This window comes from Scyliorhinus torazame, chromosome 19 (assembly GCF_047496885.1).
Source record: "Scyliorhinus torazame isolate Kashiwa2021f chromosome 19, sScyTor2.1, whole genome shotgun sequence".
Taxonomy (NCBI): domain Eukaryota; kingdom Metazoa; phylum Chordata; class Chondrichthyes; order Carcharhiniformes; family Scyliorhinidae; genus Scyliorhinus; species Scyliorhinus torazame.
Window position 1 is genome coordinate 108,131,541 of NC_092725.1, and position 22,860 is coordinate 108,154,400.

At 46.4% G+C, this 22,860-nt stretch overlaps 1 protein-coding gene across 11 annotated transcripts in view; it reads right to left on the minus strand.

Annotated features, from left to right (window-relative positions):
* LOC140396417 (ubiquitin carboxyl-terminal hydrolase 15-like) overlaps positions 1–22,860 on the minus strand; it is a 231,410-nt gene that overhangs the window by 79,778 nt on the left and 128,772 nt on the right. For 10 of the 11 annotated variants that reach the window (XM_072485038.1, XM_072485025.1, XM_072485026.1 and 7 more), the window contains 4 exons: positions 20,990–21,134; positions 4,452–4,625; positions 2,600–2,758; positions 1,381–1,605 (listed from right to left, as the gene is read on the minus strand). In XM_072485038.1, the coding sequence (XP_072341139.1) occupies positions 1,381–1,605; positions 2,600–2,758; positions 4,452–4,625; positions 20,990–21,134 (703 nt within the window). Of the gene's footprint in view, positions 1–1,380; positions 1,606–2,324; positions 2,446–2,599; positions 2,759–4,451; positions 4,626–20,989; positions 21,135–22,860 lie in introns of those variants that run through there. The other variant, XM_072485035.1, reaches the window with a different exon arrangement.

The window sequence follows — 22,860 nt, forward strand, 5'->3', positions numbered from 1 at the left end:
CATTTCAAAGCTTACAGTTTCTCTTGTAATTACCGGTACTTCTCTTTTTCCCTGAACTATTATCACAGCACTTTCTAAAGGACCTATTACTTGGCCCCCTATTCTTGCTTATCTACATGCTGCCTCTTGGTGATGTTATCCCCTTTATGGATAACTACATATGTCAACACCATAACCACTTTCTTGAGACATGATTATTCCAAAGCATGCCTTGTTGGTCGCTCATTCTGCTGGATATATTTGCCTTTCGCATATGTTCCTCTTCAATCACTCTGGAGGTGGACAGAGCAAACATTTGATGAAATGCAGCCAGAAATGGATTGTTATGCCACTTTACTTCATAACAATGACAATGCACAAAGATGGCAGTAATGATTGGGCTCATGTAATTATAACAACTTATTTTGGCACAATACAAAGAATGTCTTGCTACTCCAGAGTGGGTTTATGTGTGAGACTTAAGAGGGCTTATAAATATCATAGGAAAATGAGGGGTTCATTTAGTCTCTGGAGCCTGTTCCCCCTCCATCATTCAATGAGATTATGGCTGATCTGCAACTAATTGCATATATCCACCTTTACTCATATCTTTTAACACCTTTGACTAACAGAAATCTATCAATGTCAGCTTTAAAATTAATTGATCTGGCATCAATCGTCATTTACAGAAGATAGTTCCAAACTTCTACCACCTTTTGTGTGTATAAGTATTCCCTAAATTTACTCCTAAAAGGTCAGGCTCTAATATTTAGACCATGCTGCCTCGTCTCAAACTTCCCAACTACTGCAGTATTTCTCACATTTGGCCTTAATGAAAGCCGTTATAGCTTTCTCATTAACAAAATTAACTCTTCTGGCAGCTATCTTTGCCCATCGGTTTTATGCCTTTTGTTTACAGGTAGAAAAGGATTAAAGACTTTTCAATACGATGGTTTTTGAGGTGTTCAGTGAATAGAGAGAAACTAATAAATTGGATTATTGTGAGAAAACCACATCAAAGATAGTTCACTACCTATTGTTTCAGACACCACACTTTTTTGCTTTACCATTATTGGCATCTTTTCTCTCTGGAACCAAACCAAACCAAACCTATTTCTGTGCAGCTCTCAAACCTCAACTTTTTGACTTTTACTTCTATTCCAAATCCTAATTTTTCCGCCGAGAACTGAAGCCCATTCATCGCCTCTTGACTTCTCTGTGAAGGACCTCAAGAACATTTTGAACATCGAAAATACTACATAAATAGTAGCTGTTAATGAATCCTATGTTTGGATAGATGACCACTTACTGTGTTTTAAAAAATGCAACCACAACAATGAATAAAAAGTTGCCAAACTCATTCTCCAGTTCAATTGGAGAGTTAAACCATGCTTCTCATACCTGCATTGGCTTGGTGAGTGGTTCCATTCTGACGAGGAAAACCTCCAAAGTGCGTTCTTTTTTCAAGGGTAAAGGAAGTGTTAAATAACAAAATGGGTCAAATGTCACAGAAATCTTCGAACATTCAGGGCAAACAAGAGTGGATTTAAAAAGGCCATGGAAAATATCAACAATGATAGAATCATTCCGTTTCCTATGGTTTTCCCATGCTTCCTTAGCAACCACCTTAAAAAAGAAAACAAAATGAGACAGATTTCAGAGGACAAAGCACCACTTGGTCATCGATAATTAACTACTTGACAATGACAGTTTTGCTTTGACCAAAAATATTTAAAGCTGGGACTCTTTCTATATTACATAGAATTTACAACAGAAACAAGCCATTCAGCCCAACTGGGTTATGTTCCAGGCGAGCCCCTCCCCCCCCCCCTCCCCCCGCCACTCTACCCCCTCTAACACTATCAGCATAACCTCCCATCCCTTTCACTCTTTGTATTTATCCAAGAAAGTTACATATTTTCATTTCATGAAATTTCTCAAAAATAGCTTCACCTTCCACATTTATTGCTAGTTCCATTATTACTCTCTATATTTCAGCATTTAATAGCAGAATTTCAGCAGCTATAGTGACACATGCCAGTCAGCAAGTCTTTGGATTGTTCTGGAAATATGATTTTGACAGCAAAATATGGACAACCTGAAACATACACCTTTGTTTCATGATAATTCATTCAATTAACATCCCAGGACATGTGAATAAAAATTGATAAAGCATGCAAATAGGATCATTCTGGGGAAGGGGAGGAAGAGTTAGAAGGGATCTAACAACTATTAATATAACGTACTTTTAACTTTTTCAAACACTTTATTTAATTTCATACCTGTATGGAGGCAGAACTACATTTAACAATTGTCGAATCTTGCTGGGAACCTACCATTCGCTTAGCCAAAAGAAAGCCACTCTGCTGACATGCGTTTTGGGTCTGTTAACGGAAAGCTCTCACTTTGGGATCAGAGGCTAACTAGTCCGAGTTGGCATTGATGCTTTACCATCAGTTTGGAGCCCTAAACACCAATTTTAACAATGAAGTGAATGGGGAAGGAGAATATTTCACATTGAAAGCACTTCTCCAGAGAACATAGTTCACCTTCAACAACAATATAAGCATTAACTGCTGCTCCTCCCTAAAATATGAAGAAAAATTGCAATTGGTTGTACCTCATCAGGTCTCCCTTCTGCATCTTTGAGCTGAATGTACGGCTTTTTTCTAATCCTATTCAAATCCTCGTGCAGGCCATCAAGAAGAAAGGCAAGCAATTCTTGAGAGTCCTGTTGCTGGTAGCCAGAAAACTGAGGAGCAAAGCGACCCACTTGCGTCTAAAACAAGGCACCAAATATAAACTGTTAACCATCTAATTACAATGGCCCGGCAAAAGTGACAAACTGCAGCAAGTACTTAACTAGAAACAAGAGTAATGTGAACATTATTTTCATATCCTTGTCACAAAATGAAACACCTAATGCATGTGGATCACAAAAGGTTGAGCTAATTGCTGTGAACTCCAATGTTGAACAGATGCCAGGATGGCTAGAATTTTGAAATCAGAAAAACAGAAAATGTGCCTGTGTGGGATTGAGCTGCTGACAATTCCATTTCCTTGCCTTTTTACAACATCGTTTTCTATGTGGCTTATGAGGAGGAGGAGGATGAGGTGGAGGAGGAGGATGAGGAATAGGCGGCATGGTGGAACAGTGGCTAGCACTGCTGCCTCACAGCACCAGGGACCCAGGATTGATTCCGGCCTTGGGTGACTGTGTGGAGTTCCCATGTTCCCTCCGTGTCTCCATGGCTTTCTTCTGGATGCTCTGGTTTCCTTCCACAGTCCAAAGGTGTGCCGGTTAGATTGGGTTATGGGGTTACTGGGGTGGGGGAGTGGGCCTAGTTCGAGTGCTCTTTCAGAGGGTAGGAACAGACTGAATGGATAGGCTGAATGTCCTGTAGGGATTCTGCGAATTAACAGAACATCATTGCGCAAGCTTTTGCCATTTTGCGTTTTAAGCTACAAAGGTGGATTGTTCGGCTGTAACAAACCAAGGCATCTGCCACTGAGGCAAGGAATCCTAATCTGACATTGCCTTTCAACAATCAGGCCTAAGATCAGTATCTTTTTGTTCAGAAGCAATGCTTCACCCCCAGATAAGAGATAAGATTCCCATGACTAAGAGAAACTCAATTTACAGTGCCTAATAAGGGCATACAAAGGTAATGGGCAGGATTCTCCATCCTGCCGCACCCATTTCCTGGTGCAGCCCCCCCCCCCCCCCCCACCAAGCAGCGGGATCCTATGTTCCGGCAATGGGGTTTCCCATTGTGGGCACCCGCACGCCGTCGGGAAATCCGCGGGCGTGAGTGTGCTGCCGGCGAAGCGGAGGATCCCACCAATGGAGAATCCAACCCAATGTTTGTTCAATGTTTTGAGGTACTCCTGAGATCAGGAGAAACATATGCAGAAAATCTGTGCCAAGAAATGAAATGTTCTGGCTAACATACTGACATGGCCAAAACGGTCGGTCAGAAATACTGGAATTGATGGTTGGCCAGATAGAGGCAAACAATCCATTTTTGGAGACCTCCCAACTCCCGACAATATCTTGTGAATAACGCAGACGACATAAGCCAAGTCATTCCACACATACAGGTGTGTTTCCTGAACTCAAAGCACATTTGGTAAGTCTCAACCTATTGTTTGTACATTTTACATCATTGCACATGAACTTTGTTGCATTTCCAGTTTCCAAAGCCTTTGGTAGATATTGATCTAGTCAACTAAATAGATGTTCGTTTGACTTGATGTAGCATTGCATATTTTATTCTAAGAGGTGCACAATACAACCTCAGCACGGCTGGAGTATACACTTTATATTGTGTGAATGGAAAATGTTTGCCTTACGCTTGTAAAATAATCTGCATTAAACTTTCCATCCAGTATAAAACTCCATTATGTTGCAGAGTTGAATTCAAATTACAATATTCAAGTCTTTATTTCATCTACAATGTTTTAAGACATACCTTAAATGCCCTTGGTGTAACATAGCTATATTTTCCTGACCACATCTGCTTGATTAGATCTGCGTATGCGTTAGCTATTTCTCCTTTCATTCCCAGTAGGTTGTCATGATTTAACTCATCCACGTACTCATCGGACAAAAAGTATTCTGTCAATGGCGGGGTATTACTGAGACACTAAAAAAAAACAAAGGTAAAAGATAAACTTATATAAAGTAACAAATAAATTAATCCCAACAGTTTACCAGCTCGTTACCCAGAATTTCTCTAAGATAGATCACTGCTGCAAGTTAGACAACAATACTGTTGGGTCAGCTCTGTGGCAAAAAAGTGCTTATACCCCCAGTCACTATAAGGAGTTATACGAATAAGTGAAAATAACAGCACACCTGGTGCTGAGCATTATGTTGAGATGTAAAATGAGCACTTGTCCAGAGTTAGAAACGCATACTCTGAATGGACGACAGCATGAATTTGAGAGCTGTCTCTAGCTTTAAACACCAAGGAGCAGCATGCAGTTAAGAAAGAAGTGGGGCAAGAAGGCAGGCCATGGACAGATCCTTTGTGGAATTTAGAGATAATCACGTCTGGGGCAGAAAGAAAATGTAATCACTTGGGTTGCTTTAGCTATGATTGGAGGTAAAAGCAACAAGATTGCTATCAACAACAGTGCATGAGGTAATTTTTCCATCCTACCGTATTATCGTGCAGTGACCTATCTCAACTTGCAGCTGAGAATCCATATTACTAAACCAATAAAGACGAGCAAGTAATTATTTTCAATTGAGAGTTTAATTCACATTTACAAACATTAACTACTCTAGCCTTTCTTTTAAGAGCAAATGGCATCACTAACAAGCCAACAGAGGAAGTTAAAAGCACAACGGATAAATCTATTCAGTGTGGCAGCAATTGCCACATCAACCAGATTTAAGAAGTTAAATCCTATCAGGTAAAATTGCTTGTTGCATTTATCTGTTCTCTTCACTTAATTACTATAAATATAGCTCTGATGTTTCTTGACAAACCAGATGGTCTAGGTAACTGAACAAAATAAAATGCTGGAGGAAAGATTTAACTCAATTAAGGGTGAGGAAAAAAGCCTCAACACTTGAGATTAGTTCCCCTTTAATAACTCTTTCTGATGTTGCAACGGACAACGAAACAGTTTAACTTAACAACCAATTTATTAGATTTCAGTCAAACTGGCAAGCTCGCCGGCCTTGCAAGAAGAGGATAGCCCCTGGGTTCTTATTTAACGTGGGTAGAGAAAGCCAGTGGGAAATCTAAACCAACAATCCGTCAGAAATAAAAACAGAAATTGTTGGGAAATATACAAGTCAGTCAACATCTGTAAGGAGAAAAAATTGTTTATGGTTTTGGTTTTGGAGTTGATCCTTTGTGAGGAGCGTAAACCTGAAAGCTAAATTTAAGAGTTAGCTCGTGCCTGCCAAAGAAAGCATTCTGCATTTTACGTATTCTTTAAAAACATTGGTAAGAAGTGAAACCAATTGGATGATAAAAGTCCTCTGAGATCATTCATCAGGTCTATTTAAAAATGGAGGTTAAAAGGTAGAGGAGAAACAGACAAAAAGATAGAGGAGCTTGTAGTGTTGTAAAATTACAAAAATCAACAGACAGACCAATGGGTTGTAGAATGCGGGGGAGAAAGGAAGATATTTTTTTGAAGCTTGGATGAGCTTGATGGAACAGCATGAAGGGAAAGGTTAAACGGTCATAGTTAGAATGAAAATAGATCACTTGATAACCCGAGGCAAGATTGGGATCAGACTTGAGGACTGAACAAATTTTTCATCATCTAATCTACAATTGGCTTCCCAAGTGGACAAGATTGCCCATCCTTAATTTTCCTTCAAGAGGTGATGGGGACTGTCTTCTTGAACTTCCACAAGTCCCTTGGTGAAGGTATTATAGTAAATTAAACTAAGCAGAGGTAAATTGCTATCTTGTGTGGGCCTTGGGGTTAGAGATGAATGAATACATTGTGTCTTTATTGCGTGGAAAGATGTGTGGAAAGATGCAAACAGAAAGCCAATGGCAAATCTTGTTAACTAACATGGAGTTTTTTGATGAGGTAGCAGAGATATTTGATGAGGATTAATGTTTTTGATGTGGTGTACATGGACTTCCAAAAGACATTTAATAAAATGCCACAAAACAAGCCTGTGAGCAAAGTATGAGCACATGGAATTTAAGGATAGTAGCAGCATGGATATGAAATTGGCTGAGTGACAGGGAACAGAGTAATGATGAACAGTTGTTTTTCAAGATGTGAGGAAGGTTTATAATGGAGTTCCCCAGACACCAGTTTTAGGACTCCTGCTCTTTCCAATACATAATAATGAAATAAACTTTAATATATTGGGTCCAATTAAAAAATTTGCAGGTAACACAAAACTTGGAAGTATATGAGTTGCATGGAGGATTATATTAAATTGCCAAAGGACAGACACAGGTTGATGTAATGGATGGACAAGTGGCAGATTAAATTTAATGCAGAGAAGTTTGAAGAAATTGATTTTGGTCCCATTGGCTTTCCGCAGAATTTCCAACATGCTGAACGAAAGTGCCCCACTTTATTGCAATGGTAACACTTAGGTCTTCGAGTTTCACTCCACCCTCAGTACCTTTCTACCTGGCCTCACCTCCACCCTCAGTACCTTTCTACCTGGTCTGAGGAGATGATCTTGGAGCATTCCCAGCTATCCATTCCTTACCTTGGCAACCTGCCTTCCTTTCACTCCCACTTCTTATCCTTTTCAAAATTACGGGGGTGACGGAACAAAATAACAGTTCATAGCCCTTTGGTCTTCAACATGAGTCCATATCGCTGGAGGTAACGAATCCTTAAATTCTTCCAAGCGAATAATTTCTCTTAGAGTCCCATAGATAGTTCCAACTCCCAATGCTCGCACCCACCTATTAAAATTGTTATGCTTAACCCTGTCTGTCCCAGCTGTTTGCTTAAATTCTGAAACCTTTGCCTATATGCGTACAGTAGACAACCACAAGCATAAGCTCCCTGCACCTGCCCCATCAGTTTTCTCTGCATGGATAATTAACACATTTCCTTCGGCCACTCCATTTGAGTTGCTATTTCTCAAATGTCACGAAGAATGCCTCTATATCCTTTCCCTCAAATTTGATACGGCCTGTACAGATTTAAACATTTCCCCACTAAGATTTAGACTCCCTCTTGACATTCCTCAATTTCTGCCTTTAACTTCAACCTTTCAAGTTGATATTTCCCTCTCTTTTCTCTTTCTTCCCTTGCTAACCTTAACATTTTCACATCAAGCTTCCTCATTTCAAATACTCTTTGGAACTCATCTTTTTTCCGCATCTCCAACTCTCTTTCTAGTACGTACATTCTTTTTAATTCCCTCTCATGCTCGAAATGCAACCAAATTATCTCCAGATTGGTGTCTCCACCAGAAAGTGCTTCTGCTGCTACATTATCTGGACTACTTGTTCATGAGCCCTTTGGTGTTTCTAACAGATCCAAGCACTCAACTAATATATCATACATCTCTGCTTTCTCTGCTTTAACCGTCACCTCTACTTTTAATTCACTTTCCAATGCAATTAAGTTGTCTTTTCAAAGCCCTTGTAAATAAACCAAAGATAAGTACTTGAAGAATGGCTTTAGCAGCTTCCAGAGCCATCTATTATGCTATTACAAATCTGGTGTATCTTTAATATACACATGTTCCCTAAATTGTCGCTGTTTACCACTCCAAAAATTCCCGAACCGTGCCCCCAAACTATGTCATGACATCATGGGCTAGTGCGCGATCAATTCCAGCCCCACATGACCCGGATTCACAACACAGATTGTATTTAAAATACCCAAGATCCTTATAGTTGAACCCAATAAACTACAGTTACCAGGTTTGTAACTTTAAAACACAAGTAACCTTTTATTATGTACAGTATCATACTTAAATAGACAGAAAATGTAGCTATCTACTCTTCCTTTCCCAACCTCCCCTCCCTAACTCGCCCCACTCTCTACTCACTCACAAACAAAGAAGGGAATCGGTGGTGGAAAGAGAAAGAAAATATAAATAAAAGGATAAGGATCCTTGAGGCACTGGGATTAAAGATTGTTATTGTAACTTCCAGTCAATATCTGGCAAAGTTGTCTACTTTCTCTGCAGTCATTTCAGGTTCACAGCAAAAAATGTGCCAGGCACTCGCTGCTTTCAGAACAATAGAGCAGTTATTTAACTTCAGCAATGAGAGAGAGAGAGAGAGAGAGAGAGAGACTTCCAAGGACCAATCACCGATTGCTGTCAGGCTCCCTGGTCACCCCACCAGTTGCCAGTTAGCCTATCAAACCAAATTCCGCCAAATCCAGTTGCTGAGATTCACTTGGCGCACAAGAGTCTGGCCTTTCCTCTCCAAATATGAAACTTGGGTTTACAATGTCCTGATGAGCAGGCTCCTTCAGCTCGAGTCTTCTGCTTAAAGTCAGATTCCCTTCCGATCATGGGTCAGACCAAAAATAATAAAATAAATGGGAACAAAGGAATAAACAGGAAGGACTCTTACACTCGCCAATATCCAAAACGGAAAACCGATTAGTAATCGGGACCTCCAGGGTCTCCTGCACTACCTCCCCGATTCTCTTGGACTGCCTGGTAGCCACCCATTCCCTTTCTGCTTCAGTGTTCCTAGCCTGCAGTGTGACCACTCTGATTAGGCTAATATAAGTAGGTTTACTTATATTAATTTTACTTATACTTAATTTATACTAACCTAATATAAGTAGGTTTACTTATATTAATTTTACTTGGCCTTAACTTAGTAAATCTTACAACTATTGATATACATTACTTACACTGATCAGGAGTGCGATCAAATACCCTCCAATTGCTTGGATGAGTGCTGCTCCAACAACACAAATGGCTCAGCATCATCCAGAATAAAGCAGCCCACAAGATCCTGTACACCACCTGCTCCTTGTGGCGACAGTGTGTCTTTTCAAAGTGCACTGCAGCAACATGCCAAGGTTTCTATGATTGCGCCTCCCAATCCTTGGTGGCCAAGGGATGTACATACATAGGAACGCCACCTCTTGCAAGTTCCCCTCAAAGCTACACATACCCCTGGCTTGGAAATGTATAACCATTCCTTTGCTGTCACCGGGTCAAAATCCTGTAACTCCCTTCCTAACAACTCTGTGGGTGCATCTGCACCAGATGGACTGCAACGGTTCAAAAAGGCAATGCAGGACTTCCGGGTGCGGCGATGACCAGCTAAGTCGCACGTTTCGGCAGCTCCCGGTGGAACGGACTTTTGGGCTCTGAATAAGAGCCCCAACGGCAATTTTAATGGCTAAAAGCACTGTGCGGTAAACTAGAAGGGAATCCCCCCTGGACACGGATGGAAAAAGGAGAGGAAAGTGGCCGGATTGCGGTGGATCCTTTAGAGCAGCGTCAAGGAAGGCAAGCAAAAACCAAGATGGCGTCGGAAGGTGGCAGTTTAACATGGGGCCCTGAACAGCACGAGTTTTTGAAACGCTGCGTGGAAGAACTTAAAAAGGAGATGAAGAAGGAGCTGTTGGCCCCGATATTACAGGCGATTGAAGGGCTAAAGGATGAGCAAAAGACCCAGGAGCAGGAGCTTCGGGTCGTGAAGGCAAAGGCTGCCGAGAACGAGGACGATATACAGGGCCTGGTGGTGAAGACGGAGATGCACGAGGCACACCATAAAAAGTGTGTGGAAAGGCTGGAGGTGCTGGAGAATAATGCGAGGAGGAAGAATTTAAGGATTCTTGGTCTTCCCGAGGGTGCAGAGGGGGCGGACGTCGGGGCATATATGAGCACGATGCTGCACTCGTTAATGGGATCGGAGGCCCCGACGGGTCCGTTGGAGGTGGAGGGAGCCTATCGAGATATGGCGCGAAGACCGAGGGCTGGAGAAATTCCCCGAGCCATAGTGGTGAGATTTCACCGATATAAGGACAGAGAGATGGTCCTCAGATGGGCAAAGAAAACTCGGAGCAGTAAATGGGAGAACGCGGTGATCCGCGTTTATCAAGACTGGAGTGCGGAGGCGGCGAGAAGGAGGGCGAGCTTTAATCGGGCCAAGGCGGTGCTTCATAAAAGGAAGGTCAAATTTGGAATGCTGCAGCCGGCAAGACTGTGGGTCACACATCAAGGGAAACACCACTACTTTGAAACGGCGGATGAGGCATGGACATTTATTGTCGAAGAGAAATTGGAATAAGTGGGTTATATAAAAAAAAAGAACGTTTGAGACAAAGTGGTGGGGCGAATATGGGGGGCGAAGAGGGGGGAAAAAGGGGGGAAGAGGAGAGATGATTTTTAAGTTGTTAATCCTGCGACCCGGTAACTTTTCTCTCTTCCCCTTGTTGTGGGGGAGGGAGGGAGGGAGGTGGAGGAGCTGGGGGCGTCAGCCATTGGGGCGGGGCCAAAAGGGAAGCGCGGGCTTTGTTCCCGCGCTATGATAATTATGGCGGGAACAGGGAAGCAGGAAGGAGGGGGTGTCGCACAGTGCGAGCCGAGGTCACGGGGGAAGCCGAGGTCGGCCAGAGTTTGCTGACTTCCGGGAGCAACATGGGGGGTGCAATTACGCTAGTGGGGGATCTAGCGGGGGTAGGGGGGGGGTTAACTGGGTTGCTGCTGCTGGGAGAAGGGGGAGCTGGTATGGGGTGGGGTGGGCGGGGCGCCACCTGGGGGGGACACAGCTATGTGGGAACCGGGTGAGGAGCGGGTTAAAAAAAGGGGATGGCTAGTCGACAAGGGGGGGGGGGGGGGTAAAGAGCCCTCTAACCCGGCTGATCACGTGGAATGTGAGAGGGCTGAACGGGCCGATAAAGAGGGCACGGGTACTCGCACACCGAAAGAAACTTAAGGCAGATGTGGTTATGCTACAGGAGACGCATTTGAAACTGATAGACCAGGTCAGACTACGCAAAGGATGGGTGGGGCAGGTGTTTCATTCGGGGCTAGATGCGAAAAACAGGGGGGTGGCTATACTAGTGGGGAAGCGGGTAATGTTTGAGGCAAAGACCATAGTGGCGGATAGTGGGGGCAGATACGTGATGGTGAGTGGCAAATTACAGGGGGAGGCGGTGGTCTTAGTGAACGTATATGCCGCAAACTGGGATGATGCCAACTTTATGAGGCGCATGCTAGGACGTATCCCGGACCTAGAGGCGGGGAAGCTGGTAATGGGTGGAGATTTTAACACGGTGCTGGAACCAGGGCTGGACAGATCGAGGTCTAGGACCGGAAGGAGGCTGGCAGCAGCTAGGGTGCTTAAGGACTTTATGGAGCAGATGGGAGGAGTAGACCCCTGGAGATTTAGTAGACCTAGGTGTAAGGAGTTTTCGTTTTTCTCCTATGTCCACAAAGTTTATTCACGGATAGACTTTTTTGTTTTGGGAAGGGCGCTGATCCCGAAGGTGATGGGGACGGAGTATACGGCTATAGCTATTTCGGATCACGCTCCACATTGGGTGGACTTGGAGATAGGGGAGGAAAAAGAACAGCGCCCACCCTGGAGAATGGACATGGGACTATTGGCGGACGAGGGGGTGTGCTTAAGGGTGAGGGGGTGTATTGAAAGGTACTTGGAACTCAATGATAATGGGGAGGTCCAGATGGGAGTGGTCTGGGAGGCGCTGAAGGCAGTGGTTAGAGGGGAGCTGATATCAATCAGGGCACATAAAGGAAAGCAGGAGGGTAGGGAACGGGAGCGGTTGCTGGAAGAACTTCTGAGGTGGACAGGCAATATGTGGAGGCACCGGAGGAGGGACTATACAGGGAAAGGCAAAGGCTACATGTAGAATTTGATTTGCTGACTACGGGCAATGCAGAGGCACAGTGGAGGAAGGCACAGGGTGTACAGTACGAATATGGGGAGAAGGCGAGCAGGTTGCTGGCCCACCAACTGAGGAAAAGGGGAGCAGCGAGGGAGATAGGGGGAGAGATGAGGAGGGAGAGATGGAGCGGGGAGCGGAGAGAGTGAATGGAGTGTTCAAGGCATTCTATGAAAGATTATATGAAGCTCAGCCCCCGGATGGGAAGGAGAGAATTATGTGTTTTCTGGACCAGCTGGAATTTCCTAAGGTGGAGGAGCAGGAGAGGGTGGGACTGGGAGCACAGATTGAAACGGAGGAAGTAGTGAAAGGAATTAGGAGCATGCAGGCGGGGAAGGCCCCGGGACCAGACGGATTCCCAGTTGAATTTTATAGGAAATATGTGGACTTGCTGGCCCCGCTACTGATGAGAACCTTTAATGAGGTGAGGGAAAGGGGGCAGCTGCCCCCGACTATGTCAGAGGCAACGATATCGCTCCTCCTAAAGAAGGAAAAAGACCTGCTGCAATGCGGGTCCTATAGGCCTATTTCCCTCCTGAACGTGGACGCCAAGATTCTGGCCAAAGTAATGGCAATGAGGATAGAGGATTGTGTCCCGGGGGTGGTCCATGAGGACCAAACTGGGTTTGTGAAGGGGAGACAGCTGAATACGAATATACGGAGGCTGCTAGGGGTAATGATGATGCCCCCACCAGAGGGGGAAGCGGAGATAGTGGTGGCGATGGATGCCGAGAAAGCATTTGATAGAGTGGAGTGGGATTATTTGTGGGAGGTGCTGAGGAGATTCGGCTTTGGAGATGGGTATATTAGATGGGTACAGCTGCTGTATAGGGCCCCGATGGCGAGCGTAGTCACGAATGGACGGGGGTCTGAATATTTTCGGCTCCATAGAGGGACGAGGCAGGGATGTCCTCTGTCCCCATTGTTGTTTGCACTGGCGATTGAGCCCCTGGCAATAGCATTGAGGGGTTCCAGGAAGTGGAGGGGAGTACTCAGGGGAGGAGAAGAACACCGGGTATCTCTGTATGCGGACGATTTGTTGTTATATGTGGCGGACCCGGCGGAGGGGATGCCAGAGATAATGCGGATACTTGGGGAGTTTGGAGTTTTTTCAGGGTATAAATTGAACATGGGGAAAAGTGAGTTGTTTGTGGTGCATCCAGGGGAGCAGAGCAGAGAAATAGAGGACTTACCGTTGAGGAAGGTAACAAGGGACTTTCGGTACTTGGGGATCCAGAGAGCCAAGAATTGGGGTACATTGCATAGGCTAAATTTAACGCGGTTGGTGGAGCAGATGGAGGAGGACTTTAAGAGATGGGACATGGTGTCCCTGTCACTGGCAGGGAGGGTGCAGGCGGTTAAAATGGTGGTCCTCCCGAGATTCCTTTTTGTGTTTCAGTGCCTCCCAGTGGTGGTCACGAAGGCTTATTTTAAAAGAATTGAGAAGAGTATTATGAGTTTTGTGTTGGCCGGGAAGACCCCGAGAGTGAGGAGGGGATTTTTGCAGCGTAGTAGGGATAGGGGGGGTCTGGCACTACCGAGCCTAAGTGAGTACTACTGGGCCGCCAATATCTCAATGGTGTGCAAGTGGATGGGAGAAGAGGAGGGAGCGGCGTGGAAGAGATTGGAGAGGGCGTCCTGCAGGGGGACTAGCCTACAAGCTATGGTGACGGCGCCGTTGCCGTTCTCACTGAAGAAATACACCACAAGCCCGGTGGTGGTGGCTACACTGAAAATTTGGGGGCAGTGGAGACGGCATAGGGGAAAGACGGGAGCCTCGGTGCGGTCCCCGATAAGAAATAACCATAGGTTTGTTCCGGGGAGAATAGATGGGGGATTTGGAGCATGGCAAAGAGTAGGGGTAACACAATTGAGAGATCTGTTCGTAGATGGGACGTTTGCGAGTCTGGGAGCGCTGACGGAAAAATATGGGTTGCCCCAAGGGAATGCATTTCGGTATATGCAACTGAGGGCTTTTGCGAGGAAACAGGTGAGGGAATTCCCGCAGCTCCCGATGCAGGATAGAGTGATGTCAGAGACATGGGTGGGGGACGGTAAGGTGTCAGACATATATAGGGAAATGAGGGACGAGGGGGAGATCATGGTAGATGAGCTGAAAGGGAAATGGGAAGAAGAGCTGGGGGAGGAGATTGAGGAGGGGCTGTGGGCTGATGCCCTAAGTAGGGTAAACTCATCGTCCTCGTGTGCCAGGCTAAGCCTGATACAATTTAAGGTGTTACACAGGGCGCATATGACTGGAGCACGGCTCAGTAAATTTTTTGGAGTAGAGGATAGGTGAGCGAGATGCTCGAGAAGCCCAGCGAATCACACCCACATGTTCTGGTCATGCCCGGCACTACAGGGGTTTTGGGTGGGGGTGGCAAAGGTGCTTTCGAAGGTGGTGGGGGTCCAGGTCGAACCAAGCTGGGGGCTGGCTATATTTGGGGTTGCACAAGAGCCGGGAGTGCAGGAGGCGAAAGAGGCTGATGTTTTGGCCTTTGCGTCCCTAGTAGCCCGGCGCAGGATATTGTTAATGTGGAAGGAAGCCAAGCCCCCGGGTGTGGAGACCTGGATAAATGACATGGCAGGGTTTATAAAGTTGGAACGGATTAAGTTCGTTCTAAGGGGGTCGGCTCAAGGGTTCACCAGGCGGTGGCAACCGTTCGTCGAATACCTCACAGAAAGATAGAGGGAATGGAAAAGAAGAAGACAGCAGCAGCAACCCGGGGGGGGGGGGGAGAATCATAAGGACTCTCAGGGATGTTATTGTATATGCATAGGTATTTGGTATATGTAATTGTATATTGGATTGTCGGATTGTATTTTTGGAGAGTATTTATCGTGGACAAGGCAGTTGCCATTTAGTTTTGTTTTTGATTTTGTTCAAATATTATTTATTTATTTGTTTAAATCTGGCCATTGTTATTTATATTGTATTATTGATGTATAAAGGAAACACTATGTACTGTTATGTTTGGCCAAAAAATCTTGAATAAAATATATCTTTAAAAAAAAACAAAAAGGCAATGCACCACCACCTTCTAGAGGGCAATAATGGATTCACAATAAATATTAGTCTCGCCCGTGATGTCCGTATCTGGTGAACAAATTTTAAAAATTGACTAAAGATTACCTAATAATAATAACAATCTTTATTGTCACAAGTAGGCTTACATTAACACTGCAATTAAGTTACTGTGAAAATCCCCTAGTGGCCACATTTCAGCACCTGTTCGGGTACACTGAGGGAGAATTCAGAATGTCCAATTCACCTAACAGCACATCTTTCGGGACTTTTGGGAGGAAACCGGAGCACCCAGAGGAAACCACACACAGAAACAGGGAGAAGGTACACACTGCACAGATAGTGACCCAAGCCGGGAATCGAACCTGGGACCCTGGTGCTGTGAAGCAACAGTGCTAACTACTGTGCTACCGTGCCGCCCTAGTAGGTGCAGTGGAAAGTAAGATGACAAGGAACCTATAAATTTACATCTCACATCAATAAATATGCTGAAGACAAAGTGCTAAGATACAGCAAATTGACCAAATGCCCTTCTCCGGAACATTCCAAAAATGTACGTGTTTATATCCGATTGAGAAAGATTACATGAAAAGGTAAGCAAAATAAAGCTGGTCTATTGCTGAATTTCCATGGTTTTGACCTCTTTTCACAAGTTGTCAGATGAACATAACCATGATAAGGAGGAGACCATACAACACCCTCGAGCCAGTTCTGCCATTCAATAAGACCATGGATGATTTTCTACATCCACTTCTTATTCCTGCCCTACTCAATATCCCTTAGTGCACAAAATTATAACCAATCTTAATCCCGAATCTATCAAACGTCAGAGGATCCACAGCCAATTGGGGTATATTCTCAATTTCTTGGACACCAAGGCATATTCTCTTCTATGTAGCAAAATAAGTAATTTTCTTTTTTTTTTTAAATAATTTTTATTCAAATTTTCAGAAACTATCAACAACAAAATACAGAAAGAAAAGAACAACCCCCCCCCCATATACATAAATAATAAATTAACTACCTTCATCAACACAAAGACAAAAATACACGCCCACTCAAGAAAAACGACCCCCCCCCCCGCCCCGGGTTGCTGCCGCTACTGACCATCTTCTAACGTCCAGGAACGGTTGACACTGCCTGAAGAACCCTTGAACCGTCCCCCCCCTTAAGGCGAATTTCACCCTCTCCAACTTAATAAACCCCGCCATATCGCTGATCCAGGATTCCTTGGGGGTCTCGCATCCTTCCATTGAAGAAGAATCCCCCACCGGGTCCGCCACATATAGCAGCAAATCATCCGCATAGAGCGACGCCCGATGCTCCTCCCCACCCCGCACCAGCCCCCTCCAGTTCCTCGACTCACTCAACGCCATGGCCAGGGGTTCAATCGCCAGTGCAAAGAGCAGGGGAGACAGGGGACACCCTGCCTCGTCCCCCGGTGCAGCCGGAAATACTCTGACCTCCTTCTGTTCGTGGCCACATTCGCCACCGGGGCCTCATACAGCAGCCTCACCCATCTGACGAACCCCTCCCCGAACCCAAACCTTTCCAACACCTCCCACAGGTACCTCCACTCCACCCTATCAAAGACCTTCTCCGCATCCATCGCCGCCACCATCTCCGCCTCCCCTTCCATCGCCGGCATCATTATAACAGTCAAAAGTTGTGGTATTCAACTGTCTCCCTTTCACGAACCCCGTCTGATCCTCGTGTATGACCTGCGGCACAAAGTCCTCTATCCTCATGGCCAAAATCTTTGCCAGCAACTTTGCGTCTATATTTAAGAGTGAGATCGGCCTGTATGACTCACACTGTAGGGGATCATTGTCCCGCTTCAGGATCAGGGAAATCAGCGCTCTAGACATCATCGGGGGCAGAGCCCCCTTTTCCCTTGCCTCGTTAAAGGTCCTTACCAACAGCGGGCCACGCAGGCCCGCATACTTATTATAAAATTCAACCGGGAACCCATCCGGCCCCGGTGCCTTCCCCCGCCTGCATGTTCCCTAACCCTTTGACTAACTCCTCCAACCCAACCGGCGCCCCCAACCCCGCCACCTGCCCCTCCTCCACCCTCGGAAACCTCAGCCGGTCCAGGAAGCGACCCATCCCTCCCTCTTCCAGTGGGCGCTCAGACCGGTACAGTTCCTCGTAGAGGTCCCTGAAGACCCCATTGATACCCACCGAACTTCGCACCGTGTTCCCTCCTCCATCCCTAACTCCCCCGATCTCCCTAGCTGCCTCTCGCTTCCGAAGCTGGTGCGCCAGCATACGGCTCACCTTTTCTCCGTATTCATATACCGCCCCCTGCGCCTTCCTACACTGCGCCTCCGCCTTCCTGGTGGTCAACAAATCGAACTCAGCCTGGAGGCTACGCCGCTCTCTAAGCAATCCCTCCTCCGGGGCATCCGCGTACCTCCTATCCACCCTCACCAACCTCTCCCTCTCTCTCCTTGTGTGCCCGAATGGAGATCAGCTCTCCTCTGACCACCACCTTCAGCGCCTCCCAGACCACCCCTACTTGCACCTCCCCATTGTCATTAGACTCCAGGTACCTCTCTATACACTTCCGGACCCGCCCGCTCACCTCCTCGTCCGCCAGCAACCCCACCTCTAGGCGCCACAGCGGGCGCTGGTCCCTCTCCTCCCCCAACTTGAGGTCCACCCAGTGCGGAGCATGATCAGAAATGGCTATCGCCGAGTACTCCGTATCCTCCACCCTCGGACTCAGCGCCCTGCTCATGACAAAAGAGTCAATCCGGGAGTAGGTCTTGTGGACATGGGAGAAGAATGAAAATTCCCTGGCCCCGGCCTCGCAAACCTCCATGGATCCACCCCTCCCATCTTGTCCATGAACACCCCTCAGCACCTTGGCCGCCACCGGCCTCCTGCCCGTCCTAGACCTAGAGCGATCCAATGCCAGATCCAGCACCGTGTTGAAATCCCCCCCCATTATCAGGCCCCCTGTCTCCAGGTCCAGAATCAGGCCCAGCATTCGCCACATGAACCCCGCATCGTGCCAATTCGGGGCATATACATTGACCAACACCACCTGCTCCCCCTGCAGCTTGCCACTTACCATCACATAACTACCGCCATTGTCTGCCACAATGCTCGACGCCTCGAACGACACTCTCTTCCCCACCAAGATCGCCACCCCCCCGATTTATTGCATCCAAACCCGAATGAAACACCTGCCCTCCCCACCCCTTTCTCAAACTTACCTGATCCGCCACCCTCAGGTGCGTCTCCTGAAGCATGGCCACATCCGCCTTCAGCCCCTTCAGGTGCGCGAACTGCCGGGCCCGCTTGACCGGCCCATTCAGTCCCCTTACATTCCAGGTTATCAGCCGTATCAGGGGCCTACTCACCCCTCTCACCCCTCCCCCCCGCCGACGAGCCATAGCCCTTCCTAGGCCAGCCACGTGCCCGCGCCCCCCGCACGGCCCGTTCCCCACAGCGGCAGACCCCCGCCCCGACCTCCTCTACCAACTCCAGCTCCCCAATGGCCATTCCAGCAGCAACCCGGTCACCCCCCCCCCCCCCCCCCCCCCCGGCTAGGTCCCCCCCTAGCTGCATTGCTCCCCCCATTGCACTCCCGTAAGTCAGCTGACTCCTGCTGACCCCGGCCACTCCCGCCGCTCCATCGAACCCCCCCCAGTGTGGAACCCCCCCCCTTCCCGTCCACCAGCGGGATCTTGTCCCATCCACTCCCAGCACGGGAGAAAAAGCCTGCGCTTCCCAGCTCCGGCCCCGCCTCTTCAGCCCTAAACGCGGGGGGGAAAAAAAAGCCCGCACTTTCCACTTGCCCTCCCCTGGCGCAGCACCCTTTCCAGGCCCGGTCCCACTACCCCCAACTCAGGCCTCTCCGCCCCCCCCCTCCCCCGCGGGGCCCCATCTCCCCTACCGACCATCAACCCCCAAGCAGTTTACCTAAACCCCCCCATGAGCCCGCCCGGCGGACCTAATTAAAACAATGCCCAATCAACCCCCAAAAAACAAAGAACCCCCTCTCGAAACACAACCCAACAATCCCCAACCATCCCTCCACCGCGACCCCTCATCCCCGACCCTTAGTCTGAGTCCAGTTTTTCGGCTTGAATAAAGGCTCACGCCTTCTCTGGGGACTCGAAATAATGGTGTTGATCCTTATAGGTGACCCACAGACGCGCCGGCTGCAGCATACCAAACTTCACCCCCTTCCTGTGCAGCACTGCCTTCGTCCGGTTGTAACCGGCCCTCTTCTTCGCCACCTCCGCGCTCCAATCCTGGTACATCCGAACCTCCGCGTTCTCCCACCTGCTGCTCCGCTCCTTCTTGGCCCACCTTAACACACACTCTCGATCAGCAAACCGGTGGAAACGCATCAGCACCGCCCGCGGCGGCTCGCTGGGCTTGGGCCTCCTCGCCAGCACTCGGTGGGCCCCCTCCAGCTCCAAGGGCCCCTGAAAGGCCCCCGTTCCCATCAGCGAATTCAGCATGGTGACCACGTAGGCCCCCACGTCCGATCCCTCCAGCCCCTCTGGCAGACCCAGGATCCGCAGGTTTTTCTACCTCGACTGGTTCTCCATCTCCTCGAACTTCGCCTGCCATTTCTTGTGGAGCGCCTCGTGCATCTCCACCTTCATCGCCAGGCTCAGGATCTTGTCCTCATTCTCCGAGACCTTCTGCCGGACCTCCCGGATCGCCGCCCCTTGGGCCGTCTGGGTCTCCAGCAGCTTATCGATTGAAGCCTTCATTGGCTCCAGCAGCTCTGCTTTCAGTTCCTTAAAACAGCGCTGGAGAAGCTCCTGCTGCTCTTGCACCCACTGCCTCCACGCTGCCTGGTCTCCGCCCGTCGCCATTTGGTCCTCCTCCCTCGCACCTTTCTTTGCTTCAATGCCACTTTTTAAATCGTGGTCCAATCCATACACTATCGGGGGAATGTTGCTATCCCCTTCCCACACCGGGAAACGTCAAACAAGCGCCGTTACGGGCCCTGAAAAGAGCCCAAAAGTCCGTTTTTAGCGGGAGCTGCCGAACGTGCGACTTAGCTCCGCATAGCCGCAACCGGAAGTCTTCAAATAAGTAATTTTCTCAGAAACCGACTTACATACACCAATTAAAGTAGAAAATGGTTCAGTCTGGTGATTTCAAGTGATTTTCAATTACTTTAAATCAGATTATTCTCAGGTGGAGGACTGATCATTTTTATTACAAATTCTTATTTTGGGGATTAAACCCATTTTCCAACTGCATTAATAAAGCTGCATTAGATTATCACTATAAAAATACCTCAAAGAACATTTTCAATGGAAAGATTAAACAAAAATAAAGTTCTACCGGATTGCGTTGGCTCATGCAAGACTTTATGCTTTCCATTATACATATACAAGATTTCTACTTTGAAACATGAACTGTAATTTAATCGGCGCAACTGACCACATTTTCAAGATCGCAGTACTAAGAGTGTAAAATCCACACATTCCCAAGTACTTAAATGAAAATGTTCCAGATATGAATATTTTCTGCAGTAGTTTTACACGCATTAATTTTACCTGCACAAAAATTAATGAAGTTTAGATGAAGGGAACAAAAGCCCTTAATATCAATATTAAATATTTATAACATTAAATGATTGGAGTTCCCTCAGTAACAACCTACCTGAACTGCTGAATTCATGAAACACGTGTTACCCAAATTACTCAGGCCACAGAGGCCGCTCTGTTCACTGTGCCTTCCTGGTTCTAGATAATCGTAGCTGTTATAGCCAGAATATGGGGGGATACAGTAGTTTGAGTTTTTCACACTGAAAGAAAAAGAATGGAGTATTTAGTTTAAAAAAATTAAATGTCATTGTCTTAGAAGAAGACGCATATATACACTTATTAATAAAGTAATAGCAGGGCTTACATCTGGAGTATTTGCACAAAGATTAAATTGCTAAGATTTAAAATAATTCAGATATGCACTGTAAGGCATCAAAACAGTTGCCAGTATCACTGTCATAATGCATAAATCTGTAGTGCTACTAGATCTCCTACATAAGTACTGGTATCACTACCATTCATCTACAGCTCTTTCACAGCTCACTTTGTTTTCCACTTCTCCGTCTAATTTTAAACAGTCTGACTTTATACACCAGCAACATAGAATCATCTCATTTCTTCCTTTTTACAGCATGAAATCTATCATGGAGGCAAGGCTAACAGGAATCTAGGAGGAAAGTGTGCTTCAGTTACAGGTGAGGGTGCAGACATTCCAGAGGCCTCCATGACATCACTGGCTCAATACATTAGAGGTTCTATTTCTAGCGCGATTTGCTAAGACAGCACAATCTAGGTTTCACATGCAGCGAGGAGCCTGTGGTGGAATGGGGAACTGACTAATGCATCCTGGCAAGCAAGCTGTGCAGAAAAGCTATGAATCGGTCAATTCGGGAGGAGGGGGGGGGGGGGGAGAACCTCTCCTTACTTCGATGATGCCGAAAAGGAAGTCATAGTTTGAGAAAAAGACTGCAGTGGTGTGAAGTCTGATTTCATTCCTCCTAAACAGTAAGCATTGCAATGTCAAGGGCTTCAAAAGCAAAGCAGCATGGATTTCAGCACATTTGTGTTGCCAGAGAAGTTGCAAAAACTAAGAATATATAAATAAATCACTGCACTTCTAAAATTAATTTGGCCTCTCAAGGTCACTTATAAAGAGCACTGATGAGAAAGGCAACACACTTCTGTTGAATAAAGCATGATAACCGCAAGGAAGCAGTTTCAAAACTGTGTTCTGTTAAGGCGAGGTTCCAAAACGAATCAAGTGGAATAAAATAAAAATCACGCTGGTACTACCTAAATAATTCAGATCTCTTTCCAAATAAACAATTTAACTGTAATTCGCATTCCCCTACCTACAAACAGAGAAGGCTCAAACAATTTTGGTTACATTAATTTTACTTCTTTAGGATATTGTCAAGATTCCGAGTCAATCATCCTTGATGTTCAGTTTGACCTTGTATAATTTCAGTACAAAAGTGAAGGAAGATATCGGATGATGCATGATGGCAAAATCTTTAAACACCTCACTGAAAGCAGGAGGCTAAATGGTAGTTAATGTTTGATGTTAAATGACTGAAAGACAAAATTTGTGCATCTATAATTTCAGTCTATGGAATGTAACTGAGCCAAGGATTAAGATGGTAATATAAGCTTCTTTCAAGCAGTTATTTGCTGCTCAAATGGATTACGGGGGGTGGGGGGTGGGGATGTTGCTGCTCCCACTTCATCATAATGGCACAGTAAGGAGTCTTACAACACCAGGTTAAAGTCCAACAGGTTTGTTTCAAACACTAGCTTTTGGAGCACGGCTCCTTCCTCAGGTGAATCAGGAGCAATGCTCCGAAAGCTAGTGTTTGAAACAAACTTGTTGGACTTTAACCTGGTGTTGTAAGACTCCTTACTGTGCTCACCCCAGTCCAACGCCGGCATCTCCACATCATAATGGCAAACAGACATTACATTATTAAAGACAAATGCTTGTTTTGT